Below are 15991 nucleotides of genomic sequence, written 5' to 3'. Positions count from 1 at the left end.
TAAATATAAATTCAGGGTCTGATTGGATTTTTTTTGTCCTTTCATGAGAACCACAGGAGTGGTTTTGTTACTGAATCGGATCAGAAAACATGTTTATATGTCAAACGAACACGTCCAGGTAAACATAACTCAGTGACTAGCGATGCGGGTGATGCCCACAGACCTGCTGCCTGTGTGGAGTCACTCCTGGGATCCAGGGTTTGCGGGATCCGACCTCATAACAGGCTCAGGATGAGCCCCAGCCTGTCGCAGGGGCTTCGGCTTCCTTACGTTGCTGCAGCTTCACTGAAGCTGCTGTGAGGTTTTCTGGCTTTTTACAAGCCAAGAAAAAAGTGTGCTCCTGCTCTTAATAGGGGAAGGGTTTTTTTGTGAGTTGGTAGAGGAAGAAAAACGGTTGTTGGATGGCAACAGCACATAGCATGATTTTTACTTTTTTTTTTTTTTTTTGCAGACAACAGCTGTGGTCTTGCATAGCTATAACAAAATATCAACAGTGTATTAAAAGAGAGTGCGACAGAGAAAAGAAGCAGTGGGGAATGACAAAAAAAATGAATTCACCAGAATTATTATTCCACGACAGTATTTAAATTAAAAAAATCACTCTAATTAATTTCGTTGTTCAGGGAGAGAGTGGAAATAAGGAAGATGGCACTGAAATAGTAAGAACAACATTAGTATGGGACACAGCCAGCGCTAACTTACCGTTGGCTCTGCTCCTCACGCTACTCGCATACACAGCGCTGGTAATGAGGGAGGACTATCAGCCCCATGGCACTGGGGTGCAGCCCGTGCTCAGAGCAATGTGGGGAGCATGGCCCATTTCAGGCCAGACCAGGCCCCCCAAAATATCTGTAGCATGGGGGGAGCTACACAAGGCCACCCCAAGGCGTATCAATATTTTGGGATTGGGGCCTGACCCATGTCATGGTACAATCCTGCAGCAGCTGAGAGCCGGCACGTGCCAAAACAGGGGAGAGTCGCAGTGGCCACATTCTGCCCAGCGTGAAGAAAACATACAGCTTGTGCTCACAACTCACGGAGCAAAGCTTGAAACCAGGCACCCCTCCACAGCGCTCGGATCCTGGGGGGTGCAGCCCCCCACTTAATTGCTAATTGCTGCTAGAAGAGACTTTTGGAAATAGGCCATCGCCAGGGAGAGCAATCCTGAGGGCCCCATGCTGGCAGATACGAGAAATAAATGGCGGTACTCCCACAAGCTTTAAGGCTCAAAGCAACAATCTGATCATCTACCCCAATCTCCTTTAATGGAGGCTCTTGAATTTTAAGCAGTGGGTCTTTCACTACAGACAAGTGTCTCTGAAGCACCTCTTAGAAAGAGCTCAGGTCTTCACTGACTCCAAAGAAACAAAATAATGCATCTTCAGGGCAGGACAGAATTTATGGTAACACATACGAGATAAAATCCAAGTGGAGACAGGGTAATAATTGAGGTTTTTACCTCCATTAGCAGGTCAAGGTGAACTCTCAGTCCTCTGCTATGTCCTAGTTACCAGCTAAAGGGGTTTTACACAGCCCTCCGCTTTAATGTGCGGTGGCTATTTCACAGCCAGAGCCTAACAAATTGAAGCAAATCCAGAGTGTGATGGGGAGGAAGGAGGAAACAGGATGATATGCCTCTCCATAACCAGACCCAGTTGGGTTATTCCTGTGCAAGACAGCAACGATTTTAAGTTAAAATGATACCAACCAGATTGAAATGCAATTAAAGGAGTTCCCTTAGGGTCGCACATTCAATTAGTAGAGTACCTCTAATTACACTAGTGCAGTTTCAAATAGACACGTGCTGAGAAGACCATCAGCACTGAGCTGATGTCTGCCTGGTGACCCACATCCACGAGGGCTCCAGAGGAGTTTTGCATGGCTTTGCATCACCAAGTAGTGGTCCGCTCCTCTACTGGGGGAAGAGATCCTGGGGTGGCCCAGCCTGGCCGAGGAGCAGGGTGGCTGCTTGCATAGGGCACCCACTGCTCCTCGGGGTGTCAGCCCGGCTGCGAGCACCTCTGCTGTGGGGGCTTTTTCCCGCAGCACACAAGGGCTGGCAGTGGCAAGTCTTTGTGGACAGATCTGCTTTGGGATGGGTCACAAGGGATGGAGCTCGATAGAAAGAGCCCCCAATCACCTTCTCAAGGATCCTCACTTTGCTGGGTGGCTGCAGTGGGAGCCTGGAGAAGCTCACAGGCTGAGTCGGGGCCCTCGCCTGAGCTGGGTAACCTAACCCCAAAGGGCTGCCTCTTATTTACCTCCAGCCAGCCCCAGGAGCAAGGAAGAGGAAAAACACAGAAACCATTTTCAGCTTTTTAACAGCAATTTTCTCTAATAAATGATTGCTGGAAAGCAATTAAGATCCAAGTGCTTCTGAAAGGTAAGAGATTTTTTTACCCTTTTTGGTGCATAGGGCTTTCCCTCTCGCAGTGACTGAACATACCCTGCTCCCAGGAACTGTGGAAGCTAAAGCATTTGAGCTGAGTTTGATAAGAAAACTCATTAAAAAATTAACAATGCAAACATTAAGAAATGCTAGGAACAGCAGAGTATTTCTAGGTGTTCCTCAACCATCTCTGGGGAGTTATGTGAGGTATAGGAACTCATACTTTTATACCTCTACTCTTGAGCATAACAACGCCCTCAAAGCAGTCAGATGCAGCGGGGGGAAGTCAGGAGTGCGGTCCTTGGCTTGGAGCCTTAGTCGAAGTCCCAGTCGAAGCCTATAGTCAGGCTGCCCTGGACTGCAGCACGCTGTGGGACCACATCCTGCTCCCCCCAGATTCCTATTTAAAATCCTGTCAAAGACAGAAAGCAAAACTGAAGGACACTCTTCTTTGCCCATTGTACCACCAAGCCCGAGGGCTGGTGTGTGTTGATAACCCAGGCACTCAATTTTAATGCAAAATCACGTCACCTTGCACCAGATTGCGCCCTAAGATCAATACTGATAGGTGCACAGAAGCACGTGCTTCATACATCTTCATATGCTCCTCCTCAAGTGTTTCTTTAAGTACCTTCAATGTCAGTAAGACGAGCAAGATTTGAGACCATAGGCTTAATCAGATTAACAATTATAATCATTCCCATCCATCACTGCAAAGCAGGCTGCAAAGCTGCTGAATCCGTTCTGCTTCAGGAACCCTGGAAATCAGAGCCGCACCTGATCAGCCAGACAAGGGCAGCTCGAGGCTTGCTGTGAAAGAGGAAGAGAGCGATTACTCGGGCTGACTTCTTTATTCTTTTTTTTAATTAGCCTTCAGAGCCTCCCTAGAAATTATTAAAGCTTCTCCAGGGAGTGCAGTGCCGCAAAGGGAGCGTTTCCTCACGGCCTGGTGCTTCACGCTGTGATAACCCTCTGCGTGAATGTGCCAGCGCAGCTGTACGGGTGAGGCCTCTCCTTTAACCTGCTTTCTACATCTTCAGCATTTGACCCTCCTCGTTACTGACTCAGCAAGCAGCTATTTTTAACCCATAAACAGCTCTTTGCCACGCATCGGTGGACAGCAGCAAAGGCAAATCTTGTACGTTAGTTATAAACCACCCTGGCTGTCAGCCTGAGGTTCACTGGGTTAAATGGAGCCTCCTGCTCCTCAGGGTTGGGTTATAAACTGGGATTTGCGAAATTGGGCAAGATTAGGGAATACCATGGAGTGGCAGCAATGGGGACCTTCACTAGGAGGTTTGGGACTGAAAACTATGCAGTGTATGCACACCTAAGGTACAAGCGTGTGTTTGCGGAGGCTGCTTGTGAACTGTTCACCCATCAAGCTTCAGTTTTAAATTGGGAAAATGTGTTTTAAAAAACAGCAACAACAAAAAAAACCCCAAACACAAACAAAAAAAAAGTCCAAACCTTCAAAGGTCCTTAATGTGCCAGAGCTGGGGCCCCCCAGATGCCTGCAGGGATGGAGATGTTGGAAAAGGCTCAGCCATGGCCGTCCGGAGGAGGGATGGGACGGTCTGCTTCACGCGTGCTGCCCTGCTTTTGCTGACGGTGGAGGCAGCAGAGCTGAGGGATGTAGTTTCAGACAGAGTTCGTACTGCAACCCTTAAAGAAATCCCATGTGCCAAAACAACATAATTCTGCCGGTGTCCAGAAAAACGTAATTACTGGGTGAGCGCTAGTGGGGCTTCAGCCCTGACCCATGAGAGCAAGAAACCTCCACAGCTGCCTCGGAGAGTCTTGATGTTATAAGGGTTATTTTTCCACTGTGAATATCCTACATGGGGTGATTTCAGTGCTTGAAATCAGCTCATATATGACACGTTAACATAATGCCCCTTTGCACAACATACCACCGCTTCTCATGCTGAGTTAAATGGGAGAAATAGGCGTCATCCCAAGACTGTGAAGTTTCCATGTTACTCATCGGCCTTATCCTGGTAAATCAAAGCTGCTGTGTTGTGTTTTCCTCCCACCCCCTTTGGTGTTTTTGAGCTCTGGCTCAAGCAGAAATTACCGGGTGAGATCGTTTGGCCCCTGTACCAGAGCACGCCAGCCTACGTGGTTATACAAGTCCTTGAAATCATCTTAAAAAATGGGAAGCTGTTTTTCCATCCACCCCGGCTGTCAAATTGAGGTGCTCAGCACTGATCTAATGAAAACAGGAGGGTTCGTGCCACTGGGCTTTCCCGTCCCCAAGGGCCTGTTTGCAGGGTGGAGGAGAAAAAAGGAGCCTTTTGGGCTTGGATGGCTCAGGGCAGGGGCGTCCCGGCAGTGGGATGGAGCAGCATGGGCACAGGGCTGGGGATGTACACCAGCTCTGGGAGGGGAGGTTTTCTGTGAAGAAACTCACAAACCATCTCACTTGCCTCCAAAGTGAATCGAGATGAGGGATTGCAGGAAAATCGGAGCACAAAAACAGGGGTTGATGCTTACTGCATGGCACGTTCGAGTGACGGACCCTGATAATTCGGAGGGAAGTGTGTGATGGTGTCGGCTGCAGACACGGTTTCGGCACTCTTCCCCACAGAGGCTGGCAAAGTCGGCTGTGCCCCCCCAGGCCAAAGGGAAACAGCGCCTGGGCTCTGGGGTCAGACTGGCATTTCTTCTGGCAGTTTATAGCAATCCCATTTGCGGATTAAAATGCAGCCGTCAAGGCTGCTCATACAGGATTTACAATGTTGCCTCAAAATACAGGAGAAAAGGAAAGCTGAACTGTCCTTTGATGTTTGCAAGTGTAAACTGCAGACCTGAGCCGAACACACTGTAAATAAGGATCATTAATCATCAGCTAAGCGGCACACGGTGGCTGTTATTTATTATAACAACATAAATCATCAGAAACTGCTATCGTGTTAATTTGGATTTAGTATGGATTAGTATAGAACAAAGAATATCCTTACCTATTTAAAAAACATATTCCCTTACTTGTAAACACATACAGATGTGCTAGGTGTTTGTTCCTTAGTTTCTTCCTGCTAGGAAGCGAGTCGGGGAAAATACTGTGTGAGCTTTGCATGCGAGGCTGTGCAATGGGTCAGGCCAAGTCACAGCTGAGCAAAATCTGTCTTGCGATTACACGCTAACTCGGCACCAAGGGAAAAAGCAAGACCAGGAGGTCTCCGACACGTTTCGGAGGGGCAGCTCTCTGGGCTGCCCCCCAGCCCTTCCTCCAGCCCCTCTGCAGGGCACGGGGCTGGCGTTTCCCAGGTACTGCATTGCATCCATGTATTGCTGTACTAACCCCATGGTTTTCCTGATTTTTTTCATTTGCAGCTCAGCTCTGACTTTTACATTTAAAAAGCATGAGGCATGGGTTTTGTGGAATGCTGGAGAGCTGTGCTCCTGCCTTTGGAAGGAAGGCTTAGCAGGGAAGGAGCTTTTTAATTTAAATTGAGGGAGCCTTACCCATGCATTTCAAATGCCAGCTATACTCCTTGCTGCTATATTATTTTTTTTCCCTTATTTGACTTTATTCAAGCTAAAAGGGGCGGCTGAGACGTTCATGCACCACAGCAAGGCGGGCAGAGGCACCAGTATTACGGTACCCGGTGTTTTGGGTGTGGAGCTCATGCCAGGGCCAGAGAGGTGGCCCAATCCCTCCCCACAGAGCATTTCTTAATTCGGTGGGGACAGAGCTTCGCCCCACAGGCATCCTCATCTTGGTGCTCAGACACAGCATCTGTCCCTGCCCTTGAGCACTTGGGCGTAGCTGGGGGGCTCTACTTAACCCCCCCAAAATAGCTTGAATTCTTCAAAGTCAGGCAGGTTTGTTGTTAACAAGTCATGGCAAATTTCTACCCAAAACAAGCCCAGTGCCCGCAGTCCCAGTGATCTGTTTCACCCTGATGAAACTGGAGGTGCTCAGCCCTGACTGACAGCATGGAGATCCCTGACCAACCTTGTGGAGATCCCTGACCGACCTTGTGGAGATCCCTGACCAACCTCGTGGAGATCCCTGACCAACCTCGTGGACCACAAGGCAACCAAAAGGTAAATTTAAAAGCAAGGACTTCAAAGGGACACTCAGCTGTACATCTTCAAAAGGAGAGGTATGGGCAAAGGGAATTAAATCCTGACAAAGGCACTCCGATGGAAAGGAAATGATCGTGCTTTCTTTGTTTAAAAACCACCACAACACCCAAAAAAGCAATGTTTACACTGGAGCATGTGCTGCCCTTGGCATTTTCCCTTGGGATCGGATGGACACAGAGATTCCAAATGGGTGCAGGGTCCCATTGTAGCTCGTATCACAGACCCATCGCAGCTCTGCAGCTGTGGTACACCGTCCCCATCGCCCCCTCGGCACAGCCAGGAAACCTTGCCAAAACCTTTAACGTCACCAGCGCTGCCTTAGCTGGGGGTTAGTCCCGATTAAGAAACGGGCCTTGATATTTGGGAAACAGAAATCAGAAGAATTAGGGCTTGGGCTTTTAAAATTTAACTAAAAGGGAAATTAAAAGGATTTTATGTTTTGGGGTAGCCTAAAGATTTCTCACAGGCTTGATGCTGCAACGATACATGTAACAACAGACTCGTAAATGACAGGTAAAGAGAACGAAAGCAATGCTGCACCTGCACCTTGACTTTGCCATGTAAGAACATGCAAGCAATTGCCTTTAATCACCTCCATCACTTTTAACCTGTGTTTTTTGAGTGCCAGATGAACAGACATCGAACCAGGGAGGATTTCTCCAACTGTTGAGCCAGAGCTGAGGCTCGTATTAGTTAAAATTAGGTTAATCATAATAACTCTAGTACAATAGGGATAGTATAATAGGACTAATTAGAGTGCGGCTAGTAATAAGAGGCTTCAAGCCACAGCAGCCACCGTACAAAACCTGCACCCAAGTTCTTCAAAGGTTTCCTTGCACTTGCACCCCACTCAACTCACGGGTAATCCAACGTCGAAAAGCCGCTGCAAAGCTTTGACTGCGTTTTCCCGAGCATCCAGGCTTGCGTCACACCGACCATATGTCTGCCTCTGCCTGCTAGCAGATTGCACCAAATATTTTCCTTTTTTATCGTGGCTGAGCAAACAAACACCATCTGTGGGGCTCGTCGAGGGAAATCCTGGCCTCCTTCACGCCAACAGGAAGGCAGCCACGTGCGTCTGTGGGGCCTGATGGTTCTGCCATCCATATACTGAGACGAGAGCTTTTCTCTGCTCCTCATCTCTGCTCCTCATCTTTGCCCACCCGTTGAGTTGAGTTAGGACTGGGCCTTTTGTGAACAGATTCAAAATTCAGATTTTATTACAGAAATGCTGGGTCCTGTCAAAGGACACTGCCTAGCGATGACCCAGGCTTTGGGACTGCCTTGGGGTGGTGGTAGGTGGAAGAGGGCAAGAAGGCTTTTTTTTTTGTTGGCTCTGTCCACACAGGTATTTCTTGGATGTATCCATGCTGCCGGGGGCTTTGGGCATTTTCCAGCCACACTTGACTTCCTGGCCCAGGTCTGATGGTGATTTTTGGTCCTGCTTGACCTGCTTAGAGCCAGGGGGCTTAGGTGGGTGGCTGATAGGAGCGTGCAAATTATTCGCTGTTCAAACCTTTATTCCTTTGGAAGGTAAAACTCCTGGGGGGGAGCACTGTTTGATATAAAGGGTCTCTGCCATCCATTCATGCACCCCAGCACTGGTGGGGATCCCCGGGAGCAGGGAGCATCAGCAGCCCCTGAAGCAAATGTTTGCACGTGGTCCCCAGCTGCATGGCTGGGCACAGAGCTTCCTCCTGCTTTGCTTCTCTCTGTTACTTGCCTTTCTGTCAGAAACACCTCTTCTCCCTCTTCTGGAAAAAACAGGAGGGTAATCTCAATTTTGTAAAATCTCCCTGCAGTTTTGACCCAGCCGGGAATTCACAGAAAGCTCTCACCGAGTGACGCGCCCGGCGGACGCAGGTATAAATTACCTGTCACCTCGGCTGCTTTTCTGCTCGTGCTTCTGCAGCACCGGGTCCAGACCATGTGCTCTGACCAAATCTTTTGCCCTTTGGATTTAGCAATTCGCATGGCGAAAGCAGAACCAATGAACCACAAGCTTCTCTGCTGCTGCCTTTAATTAAAAATGTCATGTCTAACACCAGCAGATGTTCCTGCTATCGAGACTCGACTAATAATTTAATGCCGTGTAATGCAATGCTGACTGTGCTGCTTAGTCTGAAAGCATAATAGGTATTTTTTTATTATTATTATTTCCTTTTGGGGATCAAATCCCTCAATATTTGAAATCTTAAAACTGGCTAGTCTAATGGCCTTAACCAATTACTGCGCCGAATGATCTGGGCAGCCCCATGTCTTTCAAGCTGGTGCCGCAGCCCACGATGCCTCCGAGACCACGGTAGGCTTGCAAGGCTTTGGGCGCACGGCAAAATTGGCCCCACAGGGGCAGCCCGAGGAGCAAACTAAGCCTGTTAAAGGCTTTGATTCAGACATTTGGAGAAAGAGGGAATTCAAAGCGTAAAGCTGCTCTTCCTCTCATTTTTTTTCAGTCTTCTGCTGAAGCAGATTCATTCTGTCGCTTGCTGTGGGCACTTGGCACATCGAACCTGAGCACCCTTTCCTGGCAGGGCATGATGGTTTTGGGATGTGCCGGTATGCAGGTGGACGAGAGGAGATGGACCCCCTCTTCGCGGACTCTTTGGCTCTTCTAACCCCCAGGAAAACGACTGACTTGTGAGACTTGAGGGAACTGCCTCCCTCTGCACGCTCCTTGCCGTTACGTGATGAATCACATAATAATTGTATATTTATTTATTGAAAAACAGCTGGGGAGTTTTGCTAATGAATAAAATATCAGGTACTGGTGTATTTACATAAAAGGGTCTTTACCAGATGGGCAGCGCTTTGAAATGAAGCACGAGGGTAGATGAGGATTTTTTACCTTCCTCGTCAGCTGGGAAGCTGAGCGCCATCCTTCAGTGCGGGTTTTGCTCTGAAGCCCCGCGTTATTTGAAAATCACATTATCAGTTTAGCATGGTGAAGATGTTCGTTGCCTCGGCGGGGTACGGAACGGCTGATTCATACACGTGCCAAACGCGACTGTCGCACTACATCACACCACTGCTGAAACTGTTTTACTGGCTTTCTGTCACGCAACAAATTTATTTTAAAGTGTGTGGGCCTTATACTGCCTGGAATGGCTTTACTTGTACTTTAAATACTGCATAAACCAAACTTAGAGAAATATTTCTCACTTCCCCCTGTTCTCTGCATCATTTTTTTTGCTTCTGACTGCCCAACTGGTTGCAGTAATTCACTGCAGAGGAAAACGTTTCGTAGATTTCCAAGAGCGCCAACTCCTTAACCTTTATAAAATTAGGGAGAATGAATCACACATGACTTTTTACATCTTTCTCCAACACAAGTATTTGTTAGATGCTGGCTGCCCAGGGCAGTGCTTTGCCTCAGTTTAACTTAGTTGTAAATGTTTGTAAATTCGCACATAATGTCTCAGCACAATGGAGACTATGTGCACACACATGGATTTATTGAGAGGGACACTAAACATATTCAGCCGGAGGAAAGGAAGACGAAGTACTTATCTGTTTTATTGTCCTATACAGTATATATCGGCATCTCATATTTTGTGGACATAAATGCCAGGTTGACTCAAGAGATGTATGGATCAAGTGTAGTTTGCAACCTGCGCTGAACGCTTCAAATTGCATTAAAGTTTCATCTCGTCAGCAAGGCCTTTTGCCATCTTTCAGTAACCCTGACGAGCACACAGTGGCCAAGTAAGAGGGAGTAGGATGTTAAGGTTGCATCTGGCAACTGTTCATTTTTAAGGGACAAAAGACTGGTTTAGCTTATTTTGTGAGTTTATCCTGGTTTCGGCGGTGTGAGGGACCAGGTCCCTGTCCCAGCCCCATCCCCTGCAGTCCGGGGAAGGGAGTGAGGGTGCCCTGTCCAGCTGTGTCCCTTGCTGCCATCCCTTTCCTGAATCCAGATGTTTTGGTGCCTGCGCACAGAATGGGCAGAGACACCATGGGATGTGCCAGTCCCCGACCTCGCTGGGCTTGGGGACAAACTCCCCTTTGGGCAGGACAGGGTCCAGGGCACCTCTCCCTGCCCCTTTCCTCCCCCAGGTTAGGCAAGGAGGACGCTGAGCTCTCACCACAGTCAGCTGTTGCCAGAAACAAGCCTGAGCCCGCCTGCTGCCCAGGAGCAACCGACACCTATGCACGTCTCTTAACAAGGTGTCATTTGTATTTGGTTTTGGTTTACTTCCATGCTCGCCTCCAAGGCTGTTGTTTCCTTCCCCAGAGCTGCTTCCCTTCGTGGCAGAGGGCCTGCCGATCCCCAATCCCCATTGCCGAGGATGACAGGCCGTTAGCAAAGGGGACATCGTTCGGTGTTATTAACGCAGCGGGGAGTTTCCTGAGCACCAGAAAACAACAGGCTATTACAGAGATACAACCACACTTTTCACAGCTGGATCCAAGCACACAGATGCAGCTACTATGCTGTCGACGACAACAAACAGCCGCCTTCTCTGCGCAGGCGAGAATGAGATGCGTGTGGATGGGGACGCCTCTATCCATCTCTCTCCCTCCAGGCTCAGGCCCCGATTCTGCAAGGACAGAGGCACCTGCAAAGGATAGGCTGTTGTTTGACACTTCGGACCCTCCACACCCCCCCACAGTTTCCTTTCTTATGGATAAAGATTAAGAGGTATCATAAAGACAGCGAAAGCCAAGATGGTGTTTGCTGGGGTCATGCAGGTTAGGAGATAGGATGACATTGATTTAGTAAAGGCTGACTATGCCACCATTCAAATCAGGGCGATGGTGTTTCGCCCTGTGACACATCAGCTTGCCCCAGATGACAGTAGCAAATTTTCTTGGATCAGTGGAGCTGAGAGACTTCACGATTCCCCATCCTGTGTGGCGTTGATCTCCTTGCATCTCTGGCTAATGTTAATAGCAAAGATAAATATTTAACCTTCCATAAATAAAGAAAAAAAACCAAAATCCCAATTTAAAACCTCCCCCGTGTAGTTCAGGAACTACAGAGGGAATGAACAATCGAAGCGGAGGAGTGTGAAACCTGAAAACTGAATGCTCTCCTTCTTGGAAGACAAGGATAACTTATTAAGAAGTGTTTTCAGCCCCGATTTAACACCCATCTAAGTAGAAGTCCTCTCTAGATGAGGTAAGAGCTGTGGAAAATGCTCCTGTTGCCACCACCGGTCAAATTAATCCCTCTCGTCAGGCCGCCATCGCTCAGCTGAGTGGCGGTACCCCACATCTTGCCGCTTTTGTTTCGCCTGATGAGCAGGGACGAGGGGAAACCATCCACCCGCCTGAAGCAGATGGAGGGAGATGCGGGATGAGAAACGCCACCGAAATTTCAGACTGGCTGCTGGGACCCTGTACTGACGGCTGTTTTCTATGATCGTCGCCAACCAAATTTTGTGGCTCCAAGCCGCCGCGTCCTTTTATGATGAAGTTCCCTCAAAGAATAACTCGCTCACTTTAATCATGTTTGCTCCGAGATTTATGGCTTGATGCTTATTCACCGGCAGAGATTCTCGATGCGAAATGTCAGTAAGCCTGTTATAAATCGCTTCTGGCATTCCTGCTCTATCTTTTATTTGGCCAGGAGTATTTCTACCTGAAAGTGATAAATTCCTGCTATAACTGCTTTATGTGCTTCAGTAATTACACTGTACTGGGAAGGCGGGGGCTGTGTCTGTGCAGGTACCACCTCAAAAACAGCAGCCTGTAAAAAGTGGGAGATTGGGCTGAACCCAGGGTGCTACTGGGCGCACAGGCTGAGGAAAAAAACACTCTTGAAACCCAAAGTAACGGTGAAGTATCTCCATCAGACTGAAGCTGGTGAATGGGTGGAAGAGAGGGAAGAAAATTAAATTTTTAAAGTCGGGGCAGAAAGGCATCAGCACAGGGCGGGTGCCCTGCCTGGGCTGGGCACCGGGCGTGAGGGGAGGAGGCCCTCAGCACCACGACACCATGCCCGTCCGCCCGTTTCGGGCCTCGTTTGGGTAGGAGATGTTTGTGCTGCGTTAGACATGCTCGTTATAGATAAACACGTACTGGGAAGATGTATATAGGCGCATTGGTTTCGGGTATTTGATCGATTTGGATGCTACGGAGGTTTCTCAACCCTGAATTTCAGGCTGGCTAGGAGCCAGCCCGCCATTTCCCTCAGCCCTCCCCTCACGGGTGGCCCCGCCCCTCCTCTGGCCCGGCCCCGCCCCGCTCCCGAAGCGCGGGAAGCGCGGCGGCCTGGGGGCGGTGACCGCGGCGCCTCCGGACGCGCATGCGCGCGGCTCTTCCGCGCCTGCGCAATAGCGGCGGGCGGGGAATTCGGAGGAGCACTGGCGGCAAAGCGATGCGGGAGGTGCTGCGCGGCCGCTCGGGGAACCGGCCGGCCCCGGCCGGTCAGCCCCGCACCGCCGCCCCCATGGCGCCGTCCGGCCCCTGCTGGGCCCACACCCGCGCCGCGCTAGGGCGGCTGGAGAGGGCGCTGAGCTGCTCCCGCTGGTAACCGGTGCCCCCCTTTCCCCTTTCCACCCCGGCCCCGCGGCCCTTACGGCCGTTGGTCGGGGAGGCTCCGCCGCTGGCGCTGTGCCCTTGAGGCCGCGCCTCTTAAAACTGCCGCGTTTCTCCTTCCTCTGCCCACAGCGCCGGCGTCCTGCGGCAGCCCGTGTCCCTGGGGCAGTGCGAGCACGTCTTCTGCCTGTAAGTAGCGCGGTGCGCCGGGGCCCGGCCGCCCCGCCTCCCTCCCCGGGCCGCCGGCGCGCCCCGAGGCCCACGCCCGCCTTTGCTGCCGTGCTGTGGAGAAAGGGGGCTGGGGCCTTAGGGAGGTTGGCACCGGCGGTGCTTTCTGGCCGGGGAGAGGAAAGCGGGAGCTGCTGTCCCCCAGTAGGTCCGGCTTACTGCTCTGGGGCGGGTGTCTGGCTTGCCAGAGCGAAAGCCAGGCTTTCTGAGTGCTCCTTTAGGCTTCAGGATGTTGGCCAGGTGTAAAGGGAACCCTCAGTCTGTTGGGGGGGGTGTCCACTCGTAGTGGAGTAGGAGAAGAAAACAGCTTCCAGTTCTTACTGTCATGTCCAACTCCTTCCTCTTCCTCCCTTCACAACAAACAAAAAAGGAGCAGCCTGGAAAGATGCTTCCACTTTCCAAGGGGGTTTTGCTCTGCTTGAGACGATTGGGTGCTGCTTGTCATTCCTTTGACCTTCTGCTATGCTAATGGCTTTGCTCCTTCACATCTGCCACTGTAGCTTGTTCCTGTCATCATGTCCATCCGAACATATTGGGATAACACGAGTACCTCTACTTACAATTTGTCAAATAATCCGAGTGTTCAAAAAAAAATTACTTAAGTTAGAAACATCCTGCTAATGAGGCAGGTCTGAGGAGGTGGTAGTCACTTGGCCTGTCTTAGGACAACTCGCTGCATCTTCAGTACAGGCGGAGTCTGAAATATTCCTGTCCCAGAACCTCATCTGGGGAAGGTGGTGGAAACTTCTGGCTGTCCTGTACGTTTCTGCTCTTCACAGCATGCAAATGCAAACATGGGGAGTTAAAGCTCAGTCATAATTTTAAATGGTTTCCCTGCATAGCACAGATGTCAGCTGTCTATTAAAATCTTATGTTTGTTACGGTGGAGAGGATAGGCACTTTCTAACCTCTGCTTGTAAGCCAATCTAGATATTTAGCCTTGCCTCTTGATAACGCTGTAGTCAGTATGTCAATAGAAGTAGAGGAAAACCCTCCCTCCCTCCCTCGTGGCTGTGTATTCACTGCCTGTCTTCAGCTGCACCTTTTTAATGGGAGCTTAAATTGTTGAAGGCCTGAAGAGTAAAATACTAGCAAAAGATTTTGTTGCTTTTTAAGGAGTAACTGATTATGGGACAGATGCCATCAGCATCTCTTCCCCCCCAGTATGGATGTATTAAAACATGTACAAATGATTTCTTTCTACCCAGACATGGGTTCTTTCCCAGCTTTGGCCGTGAATTGCTGTAGAAGATTCTGCCATCCATTTGTACTACTTGTCCACAGAATACTTGGTAAAATAACCCACAGAAGCCTGTACAAGTTATTTATAAATATGTTCATATCTGTCTTATAAAATGTTGTTTTCTTGGGTGTAGTGTGGATTGCTGAAGGGTAGCATAAGGGTGGCTTAATAAACATAGTTGTTTAGTTGTCGGGCATCTAAGACCGTGTGGTTTTACTTTGGGTAACCCCAGTGTATTCTAGGTGATAGATTTCAAACAAGCACTGTTGAAATTTTTTTTAAGAAAAATTTTCAAGACATCAGAAGATGATGCAGTTTGCATTGATGAGGCTGGAAAGAATAGCTAATAGGAGTCTTAAGCACTCATTAGCAGCTATTTCTTACTCCAGAAAAAGAGTTTATTTGCTATTATCCAAGTTACTGTTACACCTGATCCTTTTTCCTTTCTACACCTGACCTTTTAGTCACCAATTTAATGAGTCCTTTGATGACTGAGTCTTGGATAGCGGCTTTTTTTTTTAAATAAACTTAAGGAAATTTATATTAATTTGTTTACAAGCAAATTTGGTAGGGCATGGATTGAATCTGCAGTATTCTGACATGAACTGATTCTGATCCATTGCTACAGACATTTATTAATATACCCAGGAAGGAGTGGGGTGAATGGCCGGAGCTGGCTTCTGATATATGAAGTGAAATATGTGAAACTAATGAACTGCAATAATCAGGTCACACATAATGTAACTGGTTCTCCCTCACCATGGTTTTTATTATAGGCAGGGATATTTATTAAGATCAGTTTCTGCAGTTTTGTCTGAATAACTGAGTTAGTTATAGTTAATGGATAATGACTGTAAAAACCCAACAGCTAGACGTAATTAGGAAATGTTGTGGTATAAAAGTCATTCTGCATTTCCTTTGCACTACCCTTTACAGATGTGGGTGACCCGAGGTCAACTTTCCTAGAGAATGAGACCTGGTCAGTTCTTGTCTTTGCTCCGAGTGATTTGTCAATGTCATCTAGAATATGTCAGAGCCAAGATTTGTACTTCAGTCTCCCAATTATAGCAGTGTCTCAAGCGTGAGGTCCTTTACCGACTCAGAGCAGGCTGTTTAAAGCACAAAACACACCTAGCAGCAATTTTTTTGTACCAAATTTCCTGTCTTGGAACTAACTGAAGATGTGATACTTGTGTAGTGTTTGAGGGAGAGAGATGCCAGTGCAGAGAACAGATCTGAAAATAACTCTCCTCTTAAGGAAACTCATGGTAGTTATACTTCTGGTATTGTTAACTGATACATGCTACTAGTTTTGGGGTATATGACTGTCAGCTTCCAAGCTGACTGTATGTTTAGAGTCTAGATGCATGGACTTCGATCTTCCTTTCCAGGTAGCAGTGCCTTGATTACTTGCATTCTGTTCCTCTGAATGTTTAACATGATCTGCTCAAATTTTATTTTATACCTTTGGCTAGAATTGTGCATGCTGTGTGGTGGTAAGGTAACGGAGACTTTTGAAATTAATTCAGTCTTGAGTATTTGAAATTATAACATAT

At 48.5% G+C, this 15991-nt stretch overlaps 1 protein-coding gene across 1 annotated transcript in view; it reads left to right on the top strand.

The window, feature by feature from the left end:
- Nucleotides 1–12803: 12803 nt before the first annotated feature.
- Nucleotides 12804–15991, top strand: part of BARD1 (BRCA1 associated RING domain 1) — a 45073-nt gene continuing 41885 nt past the window's right edge. The window contains exons 1-2 of the mRNA XM_059820486.1: nucleotides 12804–12955; nucleotides 13097–13153. Coding sequence (XP_059676469.1) covers nucleotides 12804–12955; nucleotides 13097–13153 — 209 coding nt within the window. The remainder of the gene's footprint in view (nucleotides 12956–13096; nucleotides 13154–15991) is intronic.

Source organism: Gavia stellata, chromosome 8 (assembly GCF_030936135.1).
Source record: "Gavia stellata isolate bGavSte3 chromosome 8, bGavSte3.hap2, whole genome shotgun sequence".
Lineage (NCBI taxonomy): Eukaryota > Metazoa > Chordata > Aves > Gaviiformes > Gaviidae > Gavia > Gavia stellata.
The sequence above is the reverse complement of the archived record's forward strand: the minus strand, read 5'-3'. Positions and strand labels throughout refer to the sequence as shown.